The 26,976-nt window shown below is 38.3% G+C and overlaps 1 protein-coding gene across 1 annotated transcript in view; it reads left to right on the forward strand.

Annotated features, from left to right (window-relative positions):
* Positions 1-26,976, forward strand: part of itga9 (integrin, alpha 9) — a 135,325-nt gene that overhangs the window by 79,002 nt on the left and 29,347 nt on the right. Inside the window, exons 17-19 of the mRNA XM_088929806.1 lie at positions 1,877-1,953; positions 8,267-8,414; positions 23,265-23,351. Of these exons, the coding sequence (XP_088785932.1) occupies positions 1,877-1,953; positions 8,267-8,414; positions 23,265-23,351 (312 nt within the window). The remainder of the gene's footprint in view (positions 1-1,876; positions 1,954-8,266; positions 8,415-23,264; positions 23,352-26,976) is intronic.

Here is a 26,976-nt window from a genome sequence, read left to right on the forward strand (position 1 = left end):
TAATTCTAATTAAACTGTTAATAAGTTATGTCTGAAGTAATACACTCAGGTTCTGAGGGTTGATTGTGTTCAGGTAAGGAGGCGATTTTCAAACTTGGTTTTTATCAACAAAAAAAATACAAGGAACCATTGTGCCTTGTACTGTATATCAAGAAAACGATGCCTTCCTGCAATCATTATGTTGCAGACAGGTGTTCACATTCAACAATTCATAAAATTACTAAATGTTGCATTCAAACAGAGTTAATCAATGATAGGCCATATTCTTGGAAACCACGATTCATGACATCTTATTAATTTGGGAGGCACAAGTGTGGACTGACCAGGAGTGTCTGGTTCCTAGAGAACTCCACTTGGAGCGATTGATGAAAGTCATTGATTCAAATCCTAGCCCTCACTTGCTACCCTTTCTGCAGGCACATGCTAGCAAGACAGCTGCTTGTATAACAATAGCTTTCTTGCAAGATGAGAATGTGACACTTACACCAAGGATGCCCAGCTCAACCGACTTGAACTGGAATGAACTGGGAAGATGTGTCACTCAGAGACAGTAATACAGTAATATAATGCTTTTATAGGCTCTACAATAACAATGGGACAGAATCCCACAAGAAAACATCTGCACTAATGTTCTACACATGTATCACAGATGTACAGCTTGTAGTGTTTGCTATGGTAATGCCGGAGACTTCCACAGTAGACCCCTGCAGTTCAATCCTGTGGCAGCAAAAAACTATGCTACAAAAATATTAGTGTCCTGGTAATAACAGTGAATTTGTTGTAGTTATAAGGTACTAAATCTAATGCTTACTATATTAATTCGATTTTTTGTATCTGATCTTATTTTATATTTTTCACATGGAAGATGCTTATATCTGTAGTATAGCATATGCTGTAAAAATATGTTCTGCTTAGCGCCAACACATCTTAAAAAATTGTAACAGGTTTATATGTTATGTTAATGAATGTTATAAAATTGAATAATTGTATTTGGAAACAATGGATCTTATGTTCAGTCTAACATTTGGGGCTGGTTCCCTAGTACTAAATAGACTATATTTTAATGTACAGAGCTGCAGAGCATTTTACCTGTTATTCTCATCAATACTGTTTTTCAATATATTCTTTGAAAACTGTGGAACAAGTAGCTACATTTTACAAGATAGTAAGCAAACTGTCAAAATGTGCTGTGCCACATTACATAATATAAATTTACTGGAAAATGTCAAGGGTGATTGCGTTTCCACAGTGAAAAAGCTGTATAAAGTCATGAATCATTTTTGATTAAACAAAAACACACTTGCTTAGTTTAAACAGGCTTTTCTTGTTTTATACTATGTTAAATGCAATGAAAACAACTTAGGCATAAAGTATGAAGTTGTGTATATTTCTATTCAGTGATTGAATAAAATTGAACAGCTTTGAAAATGAACGTGAATAGTGCTATATCTGATAATCAGAAAGAAGTTTCTCTTTGTAGTGTTAGATACTGTACTGCCAGTGGGCTCACCCATCCTATTTGGATTATTTTTAAGTGGAATGAAACAGTCATGTTTGTTCATTTGTTTCATGTTTAATATCGTATATTGGTGCTGACAGATATTTCATTTACTGCCTCTGTGCAGCTAGATATACACTTACTTGGAACTGTTCTGAAAAACTTCCCATTTAGATGGTATTGATACTAGAACATTTTACTGTAATGTGTGGCCATCTAATCTCAATTAAATGAATTTATGTACATGATAAAACTGTGAAAACCCATTCACCTTCCCTGACCCCTTGAACTTTACAGTTATGGGAGCTATTGCAATGGTTACTGTATGTAACTGTAAACTGGTGGTTTCTGTTAAAACTTTTGTTTTGTTTTTTTCAGACATGGTTTGAGAAGAACTGTTTATCTGATGACTGTGCTGCAGATCTCAGGCTGCTTGGAAAACTTTTGCTCTCTGGGTATGTCAGTTTTTGAGCTTCATGTGTTTTATGTTTCTTTGTCAAAGGAAAGGGACAGGGGTGGTGTCTGCAGTGTGCCACTTTTGAAACAATATCCCCATGACAAATCCTATTAAAAACCTTACCATTGTGTGTTGCTTTGTGGCTTAAAGATGTTGAACTGTACATGTGCCAATGATTGATCTCAGTGCTTTTCCACCTCTGTGCTATGATACAGTACTCTCACTCTGTGAGAATACACATTCTCAAAAACTAGGCACAATCAAGACCTAGGTACAGTCTTTAGATGATGAACAATTGTATTGTATTTTTTTAATTGTGTTATTTTGATTTTAATGGTCATATGTGTATCAAGCTCCATATTGAATTTAATAAGAAGCAAAGGTCTCAAAATTCACATTAGCCTAGTTTACCTGTTTTACTGTAACAATGGGAAAAGCCACCACAGTAAAGAACACAGTAGCGTCCTTAGCATTTCATGACCTGTACGTACAGCATCATGTGTTAATGTTTAAATTCCAATATTTAGGTATTTAGACAACCTGTTGTTGGACTGCCAGAACTGTTTAGGATTTAAAACATTTTTGACATATTTGATACTTATTTTAATTTACCGTAAAAATATTTTAGACTGCAATATATTAGTTTAGCTTTCATAATTTTAGAAGATTGAAGTGAGGATAACAATACTGCAAAAAGCCCTCTTATCTACTTTAGAACTTTAGATGGTGCTTCCTTTGTACAGGTTATATTATACTGTATTTTTTCTCTCATACTGTAGGTATTCAATTGCATATTGTCATGAATATAAAGAGAAATTTTTTTTTTCTTTACTTTGATTAATATTTCTTTTTAGAGCAGTTTGTTAGTAAGCCAGTGAAATGTGCTTCACTGTCTAGAACATTCACTTCTCTTCAGAGAAAACAAGCATTGTTATTATTGGAATCACTAAGATTTTTTAAAAGGTAAAGGGTGGAAAATCAAAATATGTTTGCGTTTTACTATTTTTAGATGTTCAGAACATTTGTCACAATCAGGAAGGTCACTTCTTGATTGTGTGGCACAGGTGCAGGGTGGAGAAGGATATTAATTCATTTTCCTGTTGCATGAAGAATTGGTTTGGGTTTTAATCATATTCATGAAGAACCTCAGACTACAGTGTGTTCTTTCCATATACTACAATATACCTAGGTATTATATATTATATATATACAGGTGGCAAATATTTGTCAGTGTCTCTCACTCTAAAGTGTTTTGATCATAAAATTAAAGTCTGCCAGGACACTCTTACAATGCTGTCTGTGATCCTTCACATTTTTATGAATTGTAAATTGTGAATGCAGTATGTTTCTTGAGGAGGAGGTTTATGTTATTGTTTCTGCTTTAGTGGCATCATCATGAATTCTGATCTTTTATGTTAGTCACAATGAACTAAGTACAGTTTTATCATCAGGATACACCTGAATGGTACTCTTAAGCTTGAAGCTTCTTTCCATTAGGTGATCTGAATAGAAATAATTGGTCACATTGTCTGCCATTTTTGGGCCTTTTAGTAATCTAGCTCTACGTGGTTTCATCCTCCTCATTATCTGTTTCACTTGATGCTGATGGCTGTGTAAAATCTGCTTTGGTCAACTCAGCAATTGCAGTTCAGTCAACCCTTGGTTATCGCTTTCATCAGTCTCTTCACAGCCTTCCTGTCTGCTGTAATGGCTAATTTCACAATTCATTTAACTTCAGCTGGGATGTCAGGGAATCCTGTGAAATCATGGGAAAATGTGTTAGAATGTATGGTGTGTATAGCAGGCTTTGCAGGTAGAGATGTTCATTTAGCTGTCTGGCTGCACATTCAAGGTGGTTTTAGGTGGTAGTAATACAATTTCAACATTTGTATGAGTGAACTTGAGGTTACTGGGGCCTCTTGGAGCATCGTCTAGGATTAATAGAACTCTGAAGGCCAGAATTTTTAAGCTTAGAAAGTATTCCTTTTTGTGGTTGAAACAATTGCTGAAGGAGTCCATTAATGCTTGTGCAGTGTTCCAATCCCCCTTGTTAGCTTTCCAGCAGAAGGAAATGATTCTTGTTTTGTCAAGATGAGCAGGGGTTTAAGATGGGGTAAGTGCTGAGAAATAAGAATAAAGGGAACACTTTTTTGGAGGCATTCAATCGTAATCCTACAGATAGTAGCTGTGCACCGTTGGCTCTGCAGCCTATGGTTCCTGTTGTATTGAGCAGGATTACTATTGCAGCAACACATCATCAGTAGAATTAGATTTACCTGTCTAATGATGTTCTAAATCGTGCTCATGGGTATTAATGGGTAAACAACCCAAGGCTTGGTTATTTCTGGTTCACAGTGGCAGAGCCAATATTTGATAATCAAAAACTGAAATTGCTATGAACGCTTCTCTGTCACAAGTCAGTTATGCCTGTGGTAAATATTCGGACTCTTTTGCATTTCAACTTCCAGTGACAGTATTTGTGCTTGGAAATTAAAGTGCAGATTGGAGGGGACTTCCCGAACAAGCTAATTTTGTCACAGTTAAACTGTTTTTTTGGCTTTTAGTGCTCTAGAAGCTTAATGGTTGTCTTATGTAGATATCACCAGTCATTGCACATTGTGGAGAAACTAAAATGCTTTTTAAAAGTGTTAAATTAGAATGAGTCAGCTTCAAAATCGAATTCCTCCACACTCTTCACTATGTTTGCATGATGCTCTTAGATGCATAGACCCTTCTTCTGGATAACCGGTCCTCTTAAGTATCAAGATTGATCACAATTAAACAGAATTTACAAAGGCAATGCCAAAGGTAGCCCAGTGTTAACTGGACATCTTCAGGATGGGCAGTGAAACAGAAACCAGAAACTACACAAAACAGCATTTAAAACCAAGAACAGGAGGCATTTCCTTACACAGAGGGTTGTGGGAAGGGAGTATGGATCATGCTACCTGGCCATGCTGTTGAAGACATAATCATGGCTTCTTTTAAGAGTCGTCTGGATGGGTTTCTTTGATCATTTGGTTATTAACAACCACACAGACTAGACAGGCAAAATGTCCCCTTCATGTGTAACTGTTCTTCTGTTCTTATGAAACTTGTTATCCAGGAGAGGAAGTCTTTGATTAATCTCTGAAAAGAGAAGTCTTCATGTGGTAAGTTTACAGAAAGAAGCAGGATGGTGTAATTAGGAAAGGCTGGCCACTGCCTGGACAGCTCTTTTAGTGGGTGTGTTTTTCCAGCCTTGCACCATATTGCCATTTATTATCCCAGGCACAGCTATCAGAAACTATCTGAAATCTAAATAAGCATTTTTTTCAAAATTCCAAGAGTTTACAGAGTACTGATACACCCAAGCAAATTGTAGATTGAATTTACTGTACTTTCAATGAACCAATCAGGTATCAATCACTGAGGTATAGTACACAAGTCCCAGTCCTGACATAAAACAACACAGAAGAAAATCTCATAATTTGATCATCTGTTCACAAATGAGTCGATAGTTTGTGAAATTGTATGGTACATCAGAACATTAGAAACAATGAGAGAAAGCCATTTGACCTGCCATGCTCATTTTGTTCTATTTCTCTGTAGTCCCACAGTAAGCAGTTTTTTAGACAGTGAAAAGTCACAGGATGACATCCTCTTGAAGATGGAAAGAGTCAATTAAGTGTAGCCAGTCAAATCTAAAGGGCGCGTCGAGAATTGAGAGAAAACCCAAACACCCAGAAAAGACTCAGTTCAGCATGAAATTTACAACCACATGTTTTCAGTTGGGTGGCCTGGAGTGCTGTTTGTCACCTTGTCAACCAATTTGAAAGCCACAGTCTTGATACATGTCCTTCTTCTTTTGGTGACCCAATAAATTATATCATCGTACATTGTGCTTTGGGGAGTATGATGATTGAAGATTAACAGCAGTTGATCGATGGTTAACAACCACTACCCTGTTAGGATCACATAAGATAATGTCGTACTGTATGTCACTACCTAGCATTCACACAAGCTGCAAAGAGATTAATATCTTTTTAAACAGCTGCAGGAAATTCATCCATCCATTTTCTAACCGCTTCATACAATTCAGGGTCACAGGGGAGCTGAAATCTGTCCTAACAGGCAGCAGGCAAATGCAGGATACATCCTAGACAGGATGCCAATTCACAAACAGGCACACACCCAGGCCAAATTCCCCAGAAGCCAATTAACCTGCCAGTACACTTTTGGACTGTGGGGGAAACCTGCAATAACATGGGGCGAACTTACAAACTTCACACAGGTACTACAACAGGTGCAGCATTGAACCCAGGGTCTCAGCACTGCAAGGCAACAATGCTAACCACTGTTGCACCCCAAAGGGCATGCCATCATTTATCATGATAATAGAAAAAAATTAATTTCCTTGAAGATGGCAACAGGTGTTATTGATATGGTACAGGATTTCTTTTAAGATAAGTTAGTAAATACCTAACTAGATCAGTAACCTAGCCTTTTCATTTCACAGTTTTAAGCTTTTTATGATGGCTCTGTCTTTTTAGAACATGTAAGCTGTCTTAACAGAATTCTGTTTGTTAAGCAATGATTTGATACATGCTTTGATTGGAATACATTCCCTTAAGTCAGAGTGCTCAGTCAGCAGTCATATACACCATCAGTTAATGAGCCGCAAGTCCAATTAACAGTGTCCAAAAACATTTCAGCTCGATTTGTTTGCAGTTTACTATTTTTAACAGTTAAGTCTTCTGGAACTGAAAGAAATGGAATAGAAAAAGTCTGGCATTCCTCATTTTTTTTAGAAAACAAATATGGAGAGCATAATTTATTCATGTACCATTGGCAGAACAATATTAAAATCTCTTTTCCTGGCTTGTGGGCATTGAAGTTCCATGCAGGAGACAAAATGAAAACAAAACATTGTATCAAATGTATTCAGTCTGCTGGTGAGTTTTGGACCTAATTCGATTGGCACAGACCTTCAGCCTGTTGCGGACAATCAACTTTACCTATTGTAAATGAATACATTTCTCATAGGTTTTTTCCCTGCTTTGACTAGGAAGTTTTTCTAAGTACTTTATTGATCTGTGTTACTTTTGGCTCTCTTCAAGAGAAATAAAAACCTTGGAAATCCCAGCTCTTTCCCAAATGTACTGTACAATGGTAGGCAAATCCTCAAAAGAAGTTAACTTTTTAAAAACTATCTTGCATCTATTAAAATATTTCTTTTCAAAATATAACTAAAGGCTAAACTGAGTACCATAATTGGTTTTATAATAAGAAAAACATATTAAAGAAAAACATAGAGCAAATGAACTCTTATCAGCCGAGAACAAACCCTGACACTAATAGGCTGATTAGATCACATTTCCGAGCTGTGGAAAATATTTAATTACAAGGAAAACGTTTTTTCACTAGAACATATTCTGTAAAATCTGGATTTAGGTTCTTTGGAGATAAATTCTCAACTGTGATTCACCCAGTAACCTTCTTCAGTGAAATAATTAAAGACAACTATTGGTTTGTGATACTAGGTTCCAAAGCACATCCATTGAGACAGCAGTTTTTTTAGTCCCTCTGTTTTGATTGGACAAATATACAGTACAGATCATCAGTCAGGATACACTGTAGATATGCCAGTAGGTTAAGGAAGTGGAAAGGAAAGGCACTGTTGTTTTAATCTCTGCCAGCAAGAGTGGAAACCATGGTTACAGAGTGTATTATTGTATTAATAATTGAATTCTTGAAAAGAGAGACATGCTAAAAACATTGCTAAAACATGCTAAAAACATAAAATTGTAAAAATATTGTAGAATGATCACAGAAATTCAACAAATCATAGCTAATTCACATGTTGTTACCTATATGATTCTAAAGTCATCAATAGATTGTTTTAGAAGAGTCCCAGTTTATTTTTATGCTTATAATTTAGTTTTTCCATAGTTGTTTTTTGCTTGCTATCTGTTGAAAACAAGAACTTAATAACTTTGATGTGCACAGAATACCTTAAAATTAACAGTAATGAAATTTTGGTCCTCTGATTCAGGAAGAGGGCTTGCTTGTGGTTGCTGGTTACAGCACTGACTCACTGTGGTTACCTGAGCAAGTTATTCAGCCTCTGTTCAGTTCTTTGTGTGAGATGTAATGCCAAAGTAAATGATTCTGCACCAGCAGTTATAAATGAATGTTTCACCTTCTAATCTGTGCAGGGTGGTAAATAAAACATTTGCTGATGACTACAGCTGTTATTATTAGTTCATTTTAAGGGTTTGTTTTTCCTAATTAACCTTTCTTTATTCCTTTCACCCACCCTGCCCACACAGTGTCCACAGCAGGCCTTACCTGGCACTGGGAGGGGTGAAGAACATCTCTTTGAACTTGTCCATCTCTAATGCTGGGGATGATGCCTATGACACCAACATCTACTTCAACTTCTCCAAGGAGGTCTACTTCATCAAGATGTGGCAGAAGGTAGGGGAGATAACATGGTGATGCTGTCTGTGTGTTATAACCCCAAAAGCCACTTTCCACTGAGATGTGCATAAAATATCAAAACTTACAAAGAAAACAACAATAAGATTGAACCACAATATTTAAATAAACCAATCAGTTTGCACAATGAAAATGTGCATTACGACATTCATTGTGCTGTAATCTTTTAGCCATGGTATACCACTAATAACAAAAAAGAACTGTTTTCTAAAACCAAACATGCAGTAACACTTTATTTCATAGAACAATAGATATTACCTAAGAACCTTTTAAATTCAGTGATGGTACAGTAGAATGATAATAGCGACTCAGAAAGAAATGTCTTTGTGGGAGAGTAAAAGATTCAAGCCTGAAGAGTGTGCATGCCATGATTTTTTACCACTATTTGTATTCCCTTGCTTTACCATTTCCTATTACTGATGACAGTTAGAATTTCTGCCTTTGAATGCACACTAAAGTTTCACTGAAGCTAGACTCTGAGATATTGACTTGACCTTTGCTTTCAAAACAGAGGCCAATGATACAGTTTACCCAAGAGGCCCACTGCATAGACCATTCAGTATTAAATAACATTAATTGCTTTCAACTCCTTGTGCTATACAGCAGGAGATAATATTGTATTTGTGTTTTTCTTGCAACCTGAAGCTTCAGAAAGTGTCAGGAATGGGATTAATTTTAAGTTCACTGTATTTTTTACCTAAATTTCTGGCAGGCCATTCAAGTTTCTGTCAGGCTAGTTAATGAGGCAGAGAGAAGAGAGCTATAACAGTAATGCTGTGGTGGAAATAAGGGGACCTCTTATTGTAGTTTTGGCAGACACATGATTAATGTTTCAACTTAACAATTCAAAAATAGTTTTTATGCATAGAAACTGCAGAGCTTAAGAAATTGGTCTCTTATATTTATTCACTACAGCAGTGGGTTTATGACAAAAGGGTTGTGTGTTTGTGTGAGTATGAGGTGTAAGATACTGGACTAAAAAAATGGCATACAGTGCAAAAACATATAGTAGCCATTCCTTAGACATACTGTACCCTGCATAATTATATCAACATCAATAAACATAATGCAAATAATTGTGGGCATTTTATGTGCTCACATGTATTTATATGTTTTATAACTTATGAATAAATATAGACTTCCTCTAGAAGCCTCATGCTGCATTCCGCCTGCCTTTTAGCTGTCAATCATTGACTCAGAAGGGGTAATCAATCAGTTTTTATCAGTTTCTTATCAGTGCTCCTTTTTTTCACACCAGAAGGCAACTCTGCTATGTTCTGCTGCAGAGATATAACAAATGTTTAAGGAGGAGGAAATTACAGGCAGAAACTGGCTAAATTTGTCAATGTTAATAACAGGTCAGTGTATATTTACAGCCAGTATAGCCAGTAGTAAGATCTTATAAGCTCAGGAAGGTTGAAATTTTTTAGTATTAGGATGAATCACCTCTAAGGAAAATAAAGTATGTGCTGTGGATAGCATTTGGGGAAAAATAGGTGGCTCTCTTTTTTCTGGGATAGGATTTTCAAGCCAGTGCCATACTATAGGACAGTACCATCCTTTGGACGAGACAACAAACTGAGGTCCAGGCTGGTTATTTAAGCTGAGGGCTTTTACAATCTGGCCTATCTAACGTTCCCCCTTAATTCAGTTGATGAGGTAGTTTTAGCCCTTCACTTGATCTTCTTTTTTGTAGTTCTGCTGCTGGCACTTAATACCTGTTTTGTGTCACCTAGCTTTCACTTCAGTGGTGAAAGTGGTGAAGTACTGTAGCTTTCCTACTATGTCTCAAAAGCATCCTGAGATCCTTGGTGGAAAGTGTGGTGAAAATACCAGGGATTGATAGTATTCTGTAGTATTAAAAGTACAACAAAGGGTGAATTAATATGTACAGCTGTAATTTTCAGATTGTGTGGTCACACAAAGTAGAAGCTAATCTAAAGGTTATAGTGCCTTGTTATAGGTCGGTGCAGTGGCTCTGTGGCTAAGGATCTGCACCTGTGGCTAGAAGGTTGCCAGTTTGTATCCCACAGCTGGCAGAGGAATCCTACTTCATTGGGCCCCTTAACCCCAACTGCTCCAGGGGTGCCGTATAAGTGGCTGACCCTGCACTCTGACCCCAAGCTTTTCTCCCTGTGTGTCTCATGGAGAGCAAGTTGGGGTATGTGAAAAGACAAATTCAAGAAACAAGAAACAATAAATTGTATATGGCCAATAAAGTGATCTTTTTTAGATATTATTCAGATCAGAAGTCAAATTATCCTTAAACTAAGCTCACTTCCCCTCTACTTTCAATGATCCACAAGTTTCATTCTAAATCTTTCCATTCATTTTTAGAATTCTGCTGCTTCCTTGCAGAAATTGTTCCTCACTTATCTACCTCTTTAGCCTCATTTCATGTCCCTCCATCAATTTTCATATTCTTTATTTTTACTCTATTGTTCTCCTTACCCTTACCTACCCCTGTCTCTACTTCCTGCTTTTCCTCTTGTTTTGCACACCCGAAGAAGACACAGCAGACAATATAGTGCGTTTTTTAAATTTCTTTTTACTTTCCAGGGTGGAAATAACCTTTGCAGCTCAGACACTGATACAGCTCTACACTCAAACTTATGTGTGTATATTATACTGCATATGCATAGACAAAAAAAGTGCACTAAAATCACCACAGATGGCTTTTAAATGTTCTGCCTGCCAAAAAGATCCAAAGTGATTGGAGAGGAGATGTTAAAGAACGTGAATCAAAAGTGCCTGGAATTCTCACGCTTCCTGTACAGGATGGAGTTAGTGATGTCATACTTTATTTATAGCACAAATGAGAGCTAAGGCAATTGAGAGTGCACCATGGGAATAAACATATAAAATGCATTTCTAACTAGAGCCAGGCTCGCAGACACGGAGGTGGGCTAGCTGTAGAGGGTGGGAAGGGAATCATGCTGCTAGTTTACAGGGCCATAGGAAATGACCACAAATGTTGTTTATTTTCGAAATGATGGCTATAAAGTTTGTGTTTAATTCAAAAGGGCTCAAAAGCTAAGTCTTTTGCTTTGTTTTTGCTAAGCAGCAAAGAATGCCGGTACTGCATCTTAGGCAGAGAAAGTACATAATTACTATGAAGAGAAGCAGGCTATAAAATGTTGAAACTCCACCCCTTGGAATTTTAAATGGGCAGTTAAATTCAGATCACCTTTAATTCCATGGTTTGGCGTCTTTACTAGGAGACAGAAAGGGCGATTACTGAGTGGCCAGTTATTGTTCATCTCTGATTAACATTACAATGTACAGTGGCAACTGTGCAGCCACAGATTGTATCTACAGTACCAGGAGTGTTGAAAGACAGTTGGCTTCTTTTCATGCTTGTGATATATCCATGTGCCTACAAGCACAGCTCCCACTGACACAATTTAGTAAAACAGGCACCTCCACAAAGCACAAGAGGAATCACTGCTAAACAGCAAGAATATAAATGCCTACAAACATTAAAATGTGCACTTGTACACTTACCAAAGGTACCAAAGGTAGTCAGTCACTTGAATCAAAACAATAATTTTTTATTTTAGAGAGTCCAAAAGATGAAGATTTCATCTTTTGGACTCTCTACAGGAAACGTATAACATAAGTTACTGTTATGTCAAAATTAATAACTTTGTTATGGAGTACATTATTATTGTTACGAGCACAGCCAGCACCAATTAACTCCAAATTATTCAATCTTCATTCCACACCTTTCCCCACAATTATTTAAACCCTCTGTTCACTGCTACTGCTACTCGGTATTAGGATTTTATCTGCCTTGCCTCGCCCTGCCCTCTTTTCCTGAAACCCTCTCTACCTCGTCTGGATCCCCTCACCTACTACTCTTTGTCTTTGGATATCTCGCTACCTCTCTCTCGTCTCACCCCTCTCGGATTTGTTTGCCTTACTTCGTTCTCACTACCCGGATTTGACCTTACCTGGAAAAACTGACCACTCTTCTTCGTCACCCATCTCGTATACTTAAGCCTTTGGACCCTGTCTTGAGACCTGTACAGGGTTTGTAAATAACTTGTCGCTAACAATCATACATATGCATAGCAAGAGTCCCTTCAGAAATAAGTTTATTTAGATTTTGTTATATAAGCTATTAATTTAGAATATTACTTGATTTACAGATATGAAATTTCATCCTCACCCAGGGAAATCATCTCCTAAATGGAGACTGACAACCTGAAAAGGGGGCAATATAAGACTAGAAATAGAGTTTTCTGGTTTTCACAGTGTGCATTTTACAAAATACTTCAATAATATATTGAACACAATGATCAAAACTAATAATTAAGAGACTCAAGTCAGGTTTGACAAAGAACCTCCAGCCCTTGATCTTATTTTGTGCCTTTTGATAATAAGGTGAAATGTCACTTATACATCTTCAGTGAATAAATATACTATAGTTCTTTACGTATTGCATTTATAAGAAAACAGTTGCTAGAATAACAAAATAATAGTTAAATTAAACTTCAAAGTTGGTTGTCTGTTTAAGTCACCATGAAAAGCACACTGGGGGTTCAGTTTACACATTTGGCTTCTTAAAGGAGGAGATTATTTACCCTGTAGTTCTTCATTGTTATACTGTATGTGAGAAAGGTGATTTTGACAGGACAGGAAGACCACGTGAGACTATAAACAGAGCAAAGCTGTTAAAAGCCCTAGAAAGGCAGAGTACCTTCATTTTTTCCTAATATGGTCACATCTCCCATCTTGCTTTGTGCTTTTCGAGCACAATGATTAATATTTCAGTAAAGATGAGTAAAAATTTGAAGTGTACTGTATACAGAGGTGTATTGGTGAACGATTATATGCTGTATATACAGGACAATTTGAGTTGTAATACCATAAAAAAGCTGCAGAACCACAAAACGCAAATGTCTTATTAATTTCCAGAAGGACAGGTGAGTCAAAATCAGCTGGCTATAGATTTTTTCAAACATGTATGAAGTTAAGCAGTATGTTTAAAATGAGTTGGTCTCTTCACTACCGAGTTTATTTTAGGTACATCATAATGTTAAATATATCCAATGAGTAATTTAAAAAGATGTCTCTTCAGACAGAAGTATGGAAGGTGATTTTATATTTATTTGGCTATTGCTCATGGGTATGATTTTTTTTAATTCACAAAAAATACATAAAATTAGTATGTTAATTATCCTAAAATTGAAAATTCATATCCTGTTTCAAATCTATGTTCAGTTGCACATTCATTTACAATGGCACAGCACTACAATACACTAAAATGTGCCAGGCGAAATTTGTTAATTTGGAGCCTTTACATTCTAAACAGTTTGCAGACTAGACTGGAATAATTTAACTTATTTTGCATAAATTCAGACTAGGTGGCATGGACTAAGAAGCCAGTCCTCTAACACAGATATCAAGGAACCAAGGAAGCAAGGAACCATCAAACCCATTGTACAGAAGATTTTCAGTGCACCACAACCTTTAGACTTTCTATAGCTGTTTATTTCTACAGTCAAAACATAATTCATATTCTGCTAACATTTCTTTACACACTTTTGATTCAAACTGTATGTCTGAATACAGTTATGATTACGAGAGTACTAGAATTCAGAATCCTCTCTGCATTCCGTGCCTCCTATTCTGTCACCGTATTTGATGGTCAGATAAATTAAAAAATCATCTTGTAAAATGCAGTTCTAAACAAAAGTGTATATATCCTTTACCAAGGGTTTATTGCAAACTATATATGTTTCACACAAATTACCAAAAATTCAATTAGGTCTACCAATTTATTATTAGTTAATACCAATATTGCCTAATATAGGGCAGTATTATGTTGATCTTCAATGTTAATATAAGTCAGGCTGTCAGGTTACAATAGTGCAAAATAAGTGTTCAAGAGTCAGTTGGTGTGTGCCTTCCCTCCGGGACCGGGCCGCACAGGACGCTCCTTCCAACAGAAAACCAGCCAGCCACACGTCCCCTTGTCAGCAGTCACCTGGCAACTCACAGCTGGCATGGTCATGCTTGAAATGCCCTGTGACACATGATGATTTTATTTAAAAACAGTTTTTGAAAAACATTAAGTTGATTGCAAATAAATGCACCACGGAAGAAAATACACATCGAAGAAAATGGACAAAACATCCCATAATACCAGAAACATAAATAATCACAAATCCTAAAAGAATTGAAGCAGGGGAGTACTGTACAGTACTAGTGTTACGTACTGTAAATGTGGCAGAGTCAACACTTGTAACCAACGTGAGTGCTATGGCAACCTTCCCTCTTGCTAGTCTACTCATTTTGCTTTAATGTGAATGGATTCTCTTCTTCCCTAGTGGCAGCTGATAACATATCCTAACAAGATCTATTCAGTACCTCTATACAAACCCTTAGAGCAAACCAGAATTCCTAACCTTTGGACATCCACTGTAATCCACTGAGGACTGCTATCCTTGGTCCTCTCCTCCTGGTCCTACATTCCATAATTCAGATGGAGCAAATCGGTCCCTTGGGGAGTTCTCCCTGGATGGTGGCAATCATATGTGAAAGCTAACCATGGTGATCCTCTCACATGTCTAAACTAACCACTGTCCAAACCTAACCAGCAGCCATATCACTCTGCAACTCACAACTGGCAACCCACTGAAGCTCAGCAGGTGTGAGTCTGGTCAGTAACCGGATGGACCTCCTGGGAAAAACTAAGGTTACTGCTGGAAGAGGTGTTAGTGGAACCAGTAGGGCACACTCACCCTGTGGTCCGTGTGGGTCCTAATGCCCCAGTATAGTGGCGGGGACATATAGAGGCACCATCCATCAGATGAGATGTAAAACCAAGGTCCTGACTCTCCGTGGTCATTAAAAATCCCAGGGTGTTTCTGGAAAAGAGTAGGGGTGTAACCTGGCCAATTTTCCCATTGGCCTTTACCAATCATGGCCTCCTAATAATCCCTATCTATGAATTGGCTTCATCACTCTGTTCTCCTCCCCACTGATAGCTGCTGTGTGATGAGTGTTCTGGTGCACTATGGCTGCTGTCGCATCATCTACAGTAGGTGGGACTGCACAGTGGTGGTGGTGAAGGAGACTCCCCATTACCTATAAAGCGCTTTGAGTGGAGTGTCCAGGAAAGCTCTATATAAGTGTAAGCAATTATTATTATTATTAATTATGCCATGTAAATACACAGTGCCTATGGAAAGTCATCACACTCTACAAATTTGTGGCCTAACAGCCCAAAATCAAGACACATTAAATCAAATTTATTCCATGCTGAAAAAAAGAAGAAAGAGAACACAATGTTTCGGTCGTGGAGCCTTCTTCAGGTGTGAGAGAGACAAGGCAGTAGGCACAGGTAAAGTAGCGGGAGAACAAAGGTTGGGAGGAGGAGTGAGAGGCGGGAGCAGGGGACAGAAAGAGAGGCCAATCAAGAGGTGTGAAGTCAGAATGGGTGTAGAGAGGTGTGAAATGAAACTTCCAATGAATGGAGAAAATTTAAAAGAACAGTAGTCTGTCGTTAAGACAAGGGAGAATGTGTGATCCTAGCTGCAGAATAATTTTGGTTTCGGTAGTCTTTCTGATGTATGAGTTCGGAAAACCGTCTTTGAGAACACAGACGGAGAGATTAGAGTGGTCGTGGCCATCAGAGGTGAAATGAGAAACAATGGGCTTGGAGAGATCTTTAATCTTCACAGCCCCGACGTGTTCTCTGAAGTGGTCTCTGAGTCTCCTTCCTGTTTCTTTTTTCTCCATTCATTGGAATTTTCTCCATTCATTGGAAGTTTCATTTCACACCTCTCTACACCCATTCTGACTTCACACCTCTTGATTGGCCTCTCTTTCTGTCCCCTGCTCCCGCCTCTCACTCCTCCTCCCTCCCAACCTTTGTTTTCCCGCTACTTTACCTGTGCCTACTGCCTTGTCTCTCTCACACCTGAAGAAGGCTCCACGACCGAAACGTTGTGTTCTCTTCTTTTTTTCAGCATGGAATAAACCTATTACTTGTTCCTTTGCAGCCTACACATGCTGACACAGCTACCCACCTGAACTACTTAAATCAAATTTTACCATTATGCATTATAATACACAGCCTCTATTTGAAAAACAAATGCTCAAATATTTTGAAAAGTAATTAAATTTTTTATTTAATCTTAAACATCAAATTAAACTGTTTTTTTCTCATACATTGAGAAAAAATACATAAAACTTTATCTCCAAAAGGTTTTCAGATGTGTTATTGCAAGTTTACCATCACCTCAGAATGTTTTCTGCTGAATGGTAGTATGGGATCTTTGTTGATATACACACGAGAATTTGTGCACCAATTAAATGGAAGCCATTGCCTGTTTTAAAAAAATAACACCACTGTTTGGTCTGTATGCCTTTTTGGATTAACAGGCAACAGGGAGTTCATTAAGGGCAGGTGCTAGACTACCCTTAGGCAAGAGGTTTCACAAGTTTCTGAAAGCTATTAATGACACAAGAACATAAGAAAGGTTACAGGCAAAATGTGGCCAGAGGTGTTTTGCTAGTTTGATTACTAATTTATTATTAAAAAAGTGTTTTTATTATATGTCTTAAATTACATAACTAGGTAGCTTGTTCCAGATACAACCCTCTGAACATGCGCCTTTCCATTTTCCCGCATCCGCTAACCGAAACCCAAGACTGTCAATGAGAAAAAATATATTCAGTATAGACATTAGCGATGATATGCTGATGAGTAAGAAGCTTGGAAGTTATTATTATAATGTAATAATTATAAATATTATAATGCCTTTCATTATGCAAATGATGAAGTGTTTCTGTTACTGAACTGTGAACACATTTTTTAAAAATTAGTGTACACTCTATATACTGTACTGTAGTAGCAGTCAGAGACCACAGTGAATTTGTGTTTTTTCTAAAATCATAAAAAAACGCTATCTAATGTTTTCTTACAACATCTGTAAAATCTCTCCAAAAAGGAACCGTCATATCAGTTACTTCTCATCAGCAGATATGTCCTCTTGGGGCTGCATATTTTACTGCAGTGCATATAAATCACCTATTATATGCCTTATGTTGAAAGATAGGATGGGGAGCTTATTAATCAACCTAAGTAAGGCTGGAAGACAATTGGGAAAGACAAGGACTAATGTATCCACAGGTCTGTACACATATGGCCTAGCAGAATTTCTCTGTTTTACCCGTTAGTAGTGTAGCTTTGAACCATAGTCAACTTCCATGAAAATTCACCTGCTGCCCCAATTACTGCACATCATGTTTGAAGTAGGATGTTTGAACTTCTTGCAGAACTGTTGACAGTTTCTACTAAGCATTAAAGGTGTTTCTTCATCAAATAGGTGTGAGTTAATTTAAAATCTACAGAAAAAATACAGCTAAAAACTACTAAAATGTCACACATGAAAAAAAAGTTTTATTGAAAACTTATTAAAGATTATTTTAAGTGAATTTTTAGAGTGTCGTAAAAGTATTCTGTTAGCATTCATGTTTTGCGGGTCTGGAAATATTTAAGAAATGTTAGGTACATTTGTGTATCTGTAACATCTTTTAGGAATATTTTCTAACATACATTATAAACAATTATAAATGTAATAGATTTTTTTTAGATTTGAGACACTAGGTACTCCAAGAGATCACATAGGTAGCTAAAATAAAGTTATTGTGAAACACAAGGGTACACAGTGATATATTTTATTGTACATTAATAGATACAAGGTGGCTAATATTTTACAGTATTAAGCTCTTCATACCACAATACCGTTGAAAACAAAGCAAAACCACGCAATTTCTACAGAATTGTTTTCAAGATCTGAGTACTTATCACATCTTTCTGACCTGACATCTCTTATGCTCTACAAAAATTATGTGATATGCAATTTAAATTACTTTTCATTGTTCTGTACTGTTTTGCTTTAGGTTTAATTAACCTTAAAATATTTTTAAATGAATTAAAAAACAAACAGTTCATTTAGAGTATAGAGGATTTAACTGTCTGTATTTTTTTATTTTTTATCTTTTATTTGACCTGATAAATCAATTTAAAACTTCTAATTTACGATAATGGTCACAAGAGGACACAGGTAGCACAGAAAACAAAGCAATGAAAAAAGAAAAGAACCCAGAGCTAAAGGGTATATTATATATAGTATATTTAGAAGCTTTAACAGAGCTGGACAAAAACATTAATTCCCAATTAGTTTTTACTTTTGTCTACAGCTTTGAGTTGTGATGAAGTGTTCTTTGTGAAAACTATACAATACAATGGATTATATTTGGAGAACTATTTTATTGCAAATAAGTGATATTTTAACAGTGCATAGATTTAACCTACTCTGGCTTCTAACCCACAGCAGGTCTCCTGCTGCTAATTTAATGCTGGATGAGAGCTGTTGAGAACAAATGGCCCAGTGTGTCTGTCTTTGCATAATAGCTAGTTAGGTAGTGATCTGTTTTCTGTCAATAACTGGCACATGAGTAAACAAGAAGACTTCCTTTGCTGCACAGGGAAGCAGGAAGTGTAAATGTGTGCACAGTAATGGTGTTGAAGAGCTGAGGAAGTTACTCAATGTAGATTTGATAATACTTCTCTTTCCTGCCAGAATCGTGCTAGTGTTCATATTCTTACGTCTTAAGGCTTGTTTTACTTACTATAACTAATAGGGCCCTGCTAGCTGACATCTTTTCTTAATTTGACACCTTTTCATAATTGTCATCTTTTTTTTAATGCTGAAAAAATGTTTTTTGTATTTTTTACATGGCTAAATGATATTAGTCATAAATGGATCATAGCTAAAGATTTTATCCATACACATCTTACATTTTGTTCACCACAACTCTGCCATTGTCTTTTTTGGCATTGTGATTAATTAAATCAGAGAATCAGAGACTGAGAACAGCAGCTTAATTCTAAAGCTCGTCACATTTTAAACTTCTACAGTTTCTGAACTAGGTGAAATAATTGGGGTGATCTCAGTGAAAATGTTCAGTTTAGGACTAAGATCTTAAGAACAGGATATTTATAACAGGTTATATATATATTCTGGATATATACAGTAAGTAGAAGGTTGTCTGTTGAAATGTACCTGATGTACTGATGTACCTGAAGGCTGATGTACCCTTGAGCAAGGTGTTTCACCTGAATTTCTCCACTAAAATACCCAGCTAATATAAATGGGTACAAATTGGATAAAAGTGTCAACCAAATAAACTAGTAAGTTAGTTAATGTGGCTGCCTGTACTAATAGTTGGTTTACATGAAAAATAAAGCAGATGCATAATTGTTCATTAGATTGCTGAACTCAAATGTTTGAATGGAATTGAGCTGCATTCTGGCAGCAGATGTTTTTAATTGTCTGCAATTACTTCAGCAGTGATAATCTCGTAAGAGGCAGTGTGGTCACAATGGCTAGATTGTGGTGTGGAATAACATTATTTGAGTGCACAGGGTCCCACTGTTTATTAACAGTAATGGCAAGGTTATGTAAAGATGGCTAGGACTAAAAAAATAACATATCATACCTCATAAAAATAGGTGATATGTTTAATCTTTTATTTACAGTACTTTGGAAAAATAAATCAAAGCCCGGTTAATATAAACAGTGCCTAAGACTTCTAATGCTGAGTCCAGGTGTCAATTCTTGCCACAAAATGAACTTAAGATATATGTTGTAAACTGATCTAGTAATATTTCATATATACTTTTTAAACTTTAATAATATTTTGTAAATCCAGTACACCTACAATTCTGCTCTCTGGCTGAATCTTTTTGTGTTGTAGGGCAAGCTGATATCTGTAGTCCAGACTGCTTAAATGGTCTAAAATACATAAGAACATAGTATAAACTTTAAATGAGAAGAGCTCCTTTGGCTCATGTTGCTTATTTGGTAGTTTAGATGATAATTAAACATTATCATGTACTGTAACGTTTGTTACTTAAGGAGACTACAGTTTGGGCTCTCAAGACACCTACTGTAAAACTCTTGTACTAAGGAGCGTTTCCAATACTCTGTCCTACATAAACTGGTTTCTAGTTTTAATTATACTGATAAAAGACTGTTTTATAGTATTCAGAGTTTTATCTGAATACTGTTCCTTACTAATATTATATTCAAAGCAGTATTAATTAGGAGCTTCTGCCTTCTAATTATAAAACTCTGGATACCATAAACTACTGCAACTAATGTTAATATGGTGACCATATTATAATGCACAGCATCTATAATAACAATTTCAGTTAGAACTAGTTTGTGTGTCAGGATGTATGAAAGTACAGTAGCAGAAGAAGGCTCGAATAAAGAAAGAAATTCGTATTTTTTAGCTAAGTGAGTTAAAATTCACTGGAAATGTCACTGAAATCTGGAAAATTTTCATTGAGAGCTTTCGATAATTATGTTTCAATGTTTGGAACTGATGATGAAATAGACCAACAGCAGGTTGTGTTCCTCCTCACTGTAGCAAGTCGTGGAGGCTTTGTACAGTATATCACGCCTTCATTTTCACAGTATAAGAGAACAGATATGACGCCAGGATGGAGAAATTTGAAATGTACTGCACACCACCAGAAAACAAAACAATGAAAGTTACACTTTCTGAAGCTGGTTCCAAAAATGTCAATAGAACATGTTGACATATCTATGTTCAATAGAACATAGAACAATAGAATGGTATTTCACTTTTTTCACTTGAAATTGAATTTTGGGCCTTTGTGTGATTGTGTAATTAGAGATCCAATTGTCATTGGAATAAAGCACAAAATGGTCAGAGTATGTCTGCTTAGGAAATCTGATCTGACTGGGAAGAATTGTTGGGAAGAGGAACAATTTTCAAAGGATGGGTCACAGACAATCTGGAAGCAAAAAAGGCACATTTGAATGTGTCAATAATTCCACTTAAAACTGACATTGGAGTACAAGCAGTAGTCTTTTGCTTCCGAATTTCTTAAAATTGAAGAACAGATCATAAATACCAATAACATGCAAAGAGAAGCCCATTTCTCCCAAAGCGATGTGTAGGATTTAAATTAGTTGAAAAAGGCTTATAATAGATGCACTTGAGGATGGGTTTTAGGCTTAAAGACATGTGGAAACCTAGGTCTGTTCCTGTTCTTGTGGTTGAAAATGGTATTCTGTCCATTAATAGTAAGAGAACAGGTCAGAAAGCAGGATGTTAAAATTGTGTCTTTGCATATTTGTGGAAGAAAGAGCAAATTAAAAATAGGATGGTAGTTACCCAGCACTACAGGGCCCAGGGCGACTTTTTAACACATATGGGGCAGCATGTTTAAGTCTATAGGTACAAGACCAGTGTATTCGTTAGGTTACTAACAAATGGGACAAAGAGAAGAGAAACCGCAAAAAAATAGATTTTTGGTGGTGTGCAGTAGATAACATTTTAGCTACGAACTTAATCACATAAGTAGTAATTCCCATAAAATTAGAGAAACTCAAGAGTGATGAAAGGACAAATTTGACATGACCGTAGAAGATGGGGTCAGCATCTGATTGTTAATATTGTGTATTTTAGTGTGGAAAAATTGCATTATTAAGAAATAATGTAGCTCCTCTCTAATTGAGAGCTGAAGTATCCTAGCTCAGGTAGGTAGCTGTGTCAGCATGTGTAGACTGCAAAGAAACAAGTAAAGGTTTGTTCCATGCTGAAAAGAGAGAAATGTATAGCTATTCAAGCTGGTTCTTACTAGGGTTGATGACTGTGATGAATGACTGTGACCTTTAGAGGAGTAAGCACAGTTTTTATTCTCCCTTGCAGCAGCAAGCCTTGTTAATTACTGGGTTAATTAATAGGTTTGTGCCAGATGCTTTGGCTTCCTCCCATAATCCAAAAACATACTGGTAGGGTATTGGCTTCTAAGAAAATTGGTACTGATGTGTGTGCGTTTAACTGTTTACCCATCCAGGGTGGATAGGCTCTGGCTCTCTCGTGGCCTTGACTTGGCTGAAGCACTTAGAAAAAAAACGGATGGATTAAAAATAAAATCTCTGTGAAAAAAGATCAATTTCTTTATTGTTCACTAGTACACAATGCACCAGTAATGAGTAAACATTTGACCTAACAGCTCAAGTCAAAAATATTTAATATGACCAAATGTAATGAAAATAACTTTCCAAAATGCTGAAACACTTACTCTGGGGGGCATTGTGCTTTAGATATACCTTACCAAGCAGAAAGTTGATAAAAACTTGTTTTTTACTAAATTTACTAAACCTCACTTCAATTACTTGAAGTAAATACTTAAACTGTTCGCTATCCTGATTCACAACAGTTTCCTACAAGTTCTGAGGTTCAATAATTAGTGTTTGAACTTAATCATTTTAACTTGGATTCACTTGGATTTGTGCTGTCTGCAAAACCTCAAAATATCTCAAACCTTAATGCTAGTAATTAAACTCCTAGAATATTTTAGGAGGGCTCAGACCTATAAAACAACAGAAGACAGTCCTCCAGGCAGGGGGCATGGCCTTCTTCAACCTATAAAACATTCTCATTTAATTATTTTATGCTTCCCATAATTTTTGCATTAATAGTTGAAGCAGGTCAAGGCCCAACTGTTTACATAGCCCAGCTGGGGGGACAAACCCTGTGTTTGTACAAGCTTCCAAAAGCACAGTCTGGCAGTTTCTGTTTCCCTGTTGCTGACTGTGAAGAGTTTCGGTGAAAGATAAGTGTACCCCCACCCAACACCCATACCCTGATGTCTCATAAGGCATTGTCTTTCTCAGCAAACCCCCTGCCTCTCCCCCGAAGTTTATAGCCTCTAATAGTTCTGGTTTCTAGGTTACATTTTCTCATTTTTGCTGATTTTTCTTACAGGAAGAAAAGGGCATTTCCTGCGAACTCTTGGAGTTGGACTTCCTAAAATGTAGCGTGGGATTTCCTTTCATGAGGGCACAGACCAAGGTACGGCCCTTCTCTATTTCAAACACACTTCTATACAAAAAGGCAGACAGAAAATCAGGCATGCAGGTGTGATAATCACAGAATGTGTGCTTTATCACACACGGTATTGAGACACACTCCCACAAGTAGCCCACATACTGTAAAAAACCACAAGCATAGAGAAAGTTGTTACCCTGTTTTGTGTTATGTCATGTTTTTTTATGTAAAATGTTTTTTTGAGGTTTTGGACTGCAGCTGTGACAGATGTTACATGTTATAAATCCTTCTGCTATAATTGTGTAACAGAGCTGCATGTACTGTATTTTTTAGTGATGAAAAGTGTGGAAGAGAGGGAGCATGCAATGTCCTATTAACAGCTTAACTGACCCCATCATTTTCCATTTTGTTTTTTTAGTTAGTTTTTGTTTTCAATTTTTCTGAGTTTGTGTGTGCATTTTCCAAACTAATAGCATATCCAAAAACACTACCCTATTATCAAGAAGGGTAATTTTGTTTTAGAACTGGAAACTTGGGCCATGTCATAGATTTTTCAATCTAAAAATAATTCCACCAGTTTTGTGAAGCATGTGGTTTGCTTGCAGATTAAAGAAAAAACAACACTTGTCGTGATAACAACAGTGTTCATATTTGTGATAAAAATAAAATTAAAAGTGTTAATTGGTTCATTTTACTCATTTCCTTTCAACATTTCCATGGAGTTTTTAATGAAAGTTCGGGAAGAATGAAAGCAGCCGAACTCATTCGACACAGCTGCTGCAATTCTCACTAATCCTGACGTAAGCAACCGGTCTCCATATATATCAAACATCACCCTCTCCTCTTCCTCGTTCGTTTTCTGCATGGTTCGTTTTCTACTAGCTCGAATCCGTGCTCCCTTCTCATGGATCTGCAAATTCGCTGCTCCGATGAAGACCTTTTCTGCAGCACAGGAGACTCTCCTACTCCTCTCGTCCAGTCTTCCCCCCCTGCTCCCCTCACCTCTGTCTCATCGCCTCCTTCACCCACCGTGCCACATCAGCGCCGCTCATCTCCCAGCCAGTCCTCACAAGATCCAACTCCTCGCCGAAGACTGCGTTCAGCCGTCATAGTCCCTCTCTCATCACAAACCCAGCCTTCCCGTCCCTCCACGGCAAAGTCTCCAAATAACCCCCCGCTTCTCTCGAGGATGTCCCAGCCGCCGCACTTCACGCACATCGGCTCCCCCTTCTCCTGGATCATCTCTCGCGATTTCCAACTGGACCGTAGCAAGCCTCCAGAGGATACTTCGAAAACATTGCGTCCGTTTTAAAAGAAACGCTTCCAAAAAAGCTCTGTTTTCCCTGTACTTAACCGCAGTCTACACAAAGGAAACATCAGCTACACAGCTTCCCCCGGCGCCCTCCAATGACATCACCCGCGTCGCCGTCACTCATCCCAACGTGAGGACCCCGAGGCCGTCCGCGCCTCTGCCTGTCGCGTCTTCTGTCTTGTCTTGTCCTGATATATCCGTGTATGTGTCTCTTCCCCAACCAATCCATTCCTCCGCTGAACAACTGCACCTAGCCTCTTCCACCCAGCCTCCTTCCCTAAACTCCTTGCTGCCGAGTCTAAGGCCCCAGGCTCACGCCCCTCCCCAACCCCCTTCTCTGCTTAATCTAATTTCTGCACTCTCTTCTGTCTCTACCTCCGGCGTCCAACACGGCTCAAGCTCCGCCAGTTTGGTGCCTTCGGCCCCGGTTTCTTTTCTTTTGGCCCCTGCTGCTGTCTCCACGGCCCAAAGGCCATCCAGTAAACGACCCCCAGCTCAGCCAGCAGGCAGCTCTTACCCTCCCCCACCCCCTGGCGTCCAAGACGACTCGGCAGCCTCCTCAGTCCTTCACGCAGCCTTTGCCCCTGCTTCAATTCCTCCTCAACAGTCTTCGGCTTCCATATCCCAAGCCAATGAGCTTCAGGCCCCAGATCCGTCTAACCCCTCCTACCACAATCTGCTTTCCGCTCTTCTTCCTTCCTCATCTTCTCCCATCCCCGGTGTGCACACTTCCTTCTTCCCCCGTCTTTTGCAAAAATTTGCAATCTGCCACCGCCGATCCCCAGTCTGTTGATTCCTTGTTAGCATCTGAAGTCAAGAACGGTTTCACGATCGGCCCACTTGACTCTCCCGCATTCCCTGCATACCGCATCAATCCCATCGGTATAGCGGTCCATAAGTATTCCGGTAAAAAACGCCTTATAATCGACTTGTCAGCACCCCATAACTCCCGCGTGCCAAGTATCAATAGCCTTATTCCCAGTTCAGACTTCTCCCTCCACTGTGCCACAATCGACCATGCCATTTTTCTCATCAAAATCGCAGGTCCAGGCGCCTGGATCGCTATGGCCGACATCTCCAGTGCCTTTAAAGTTATGCCTCTCGACCCAGACTTCTGGCACCTCTTTGGAGTTCATTGGCGGAACAAGTTCTTCTTCGCAGTCCGCCTTACTTTCGGATGCAGGAGTAGCCCAAAAATTTTCAATACCTTAGCTGAAGCTCTCTGCTGGATCCTCTTGAATAACTATAGGCTTCCTTTTCTCGTCCACCTTTTCGACGATTTCCTTACCATAGATTTTCCTCACGCCCCACCCGCAAGAGCCTCTTCCACACTTATTTCCGTTTTCGGGAAACTAGGGGTACCTCTCGCCACAGACAAAACAACCAGTCCCTCTCATATAATCCAATTCCTCGGGATCACCCTCAATTCCATCAATTTCTCCGCCTCCCTGCCTCGCAACAAGATCGACAGGATCCAGACGTGTATCTCTACCTATTCTTCCGCCAAATCTTGCACAAAGAGGGAACTTCTCTCTCTGCTCGGCCACCTCAATTACGCCATGCGTATCATTCCTCAAGGACGGTCATTCATCTCCTACCTTCTCGACCTCGCCTCTTCCGTGTCCTCTCCTTACCACCACGTAAGCCTTTCAGCCGACTGCAAATCCGAGCTCAGGCTTTGGCAGCTTTTCTTGGCCAACTGGAATGGCATATCTCTCTTCTACGATGACCTCCTCTCCGACGCCGAGGATATCCAGCTTTTCACAGACGCAGCCCCCTCAGTCGGTTTCGGAGGCTATTACAAAGGCCAGTGGTTTGTGGCCCCTTGGCCTCCTGAATTCTCTTCAATCCCTCTCGCCGACCAGTCATCGGCCTTGTTCGAAATATTTCCAATTGTTGTTGCAGCTTCTCTTTGGGGCCACAATTGGAAACAAAAATCCGTCATCCATTCGGACAACATGCAGTAGTCTATCATGAAATTTCTCCGCCGCCTTAAATGGATTTCTCTCACACATCAATTCGTCCTCGTAGCTGCTCACATTCCAGGTCACCTTAATGAGATAGCTGACTCTCTCTCTCGCTTTCAATTTCAGAAATTCAGGAACTTGGCACCAGATGCAAGACCGAACCCATGCACAGTACCTCCCTATTCGGAACTCACGTTCCCCTGAATCATCCTTTCCATCACTACGTCCGGCTGGCCCAGCAAACTATCCTCTTAGGGATTGCCCCTCGAACTCTCAACTCTTACTGGACTGCCTGGAAGGGCTTCCAATCCTTCCACCTCTCCACGAACATAAAATTCCCTTCTTACGATATTCTCACCGTATCATCCTT

Source organism: Atractosteus spatula, chromosome 12 (genome assembly GCF_055471065.1).
Source record: "Atractosteus spatula isolate fAtrSpa1 chromosome 12, fAtrSpa1.hap1, whole genome shotgun sequence".
Taxonomy (NCBI): domain Eukaryota; kingdom Metazoa; phylum Chordata; class Actinopteri; order Semionotiformes; family Lepisosteidae; genus Atractosteus; species Atractosteus spatula.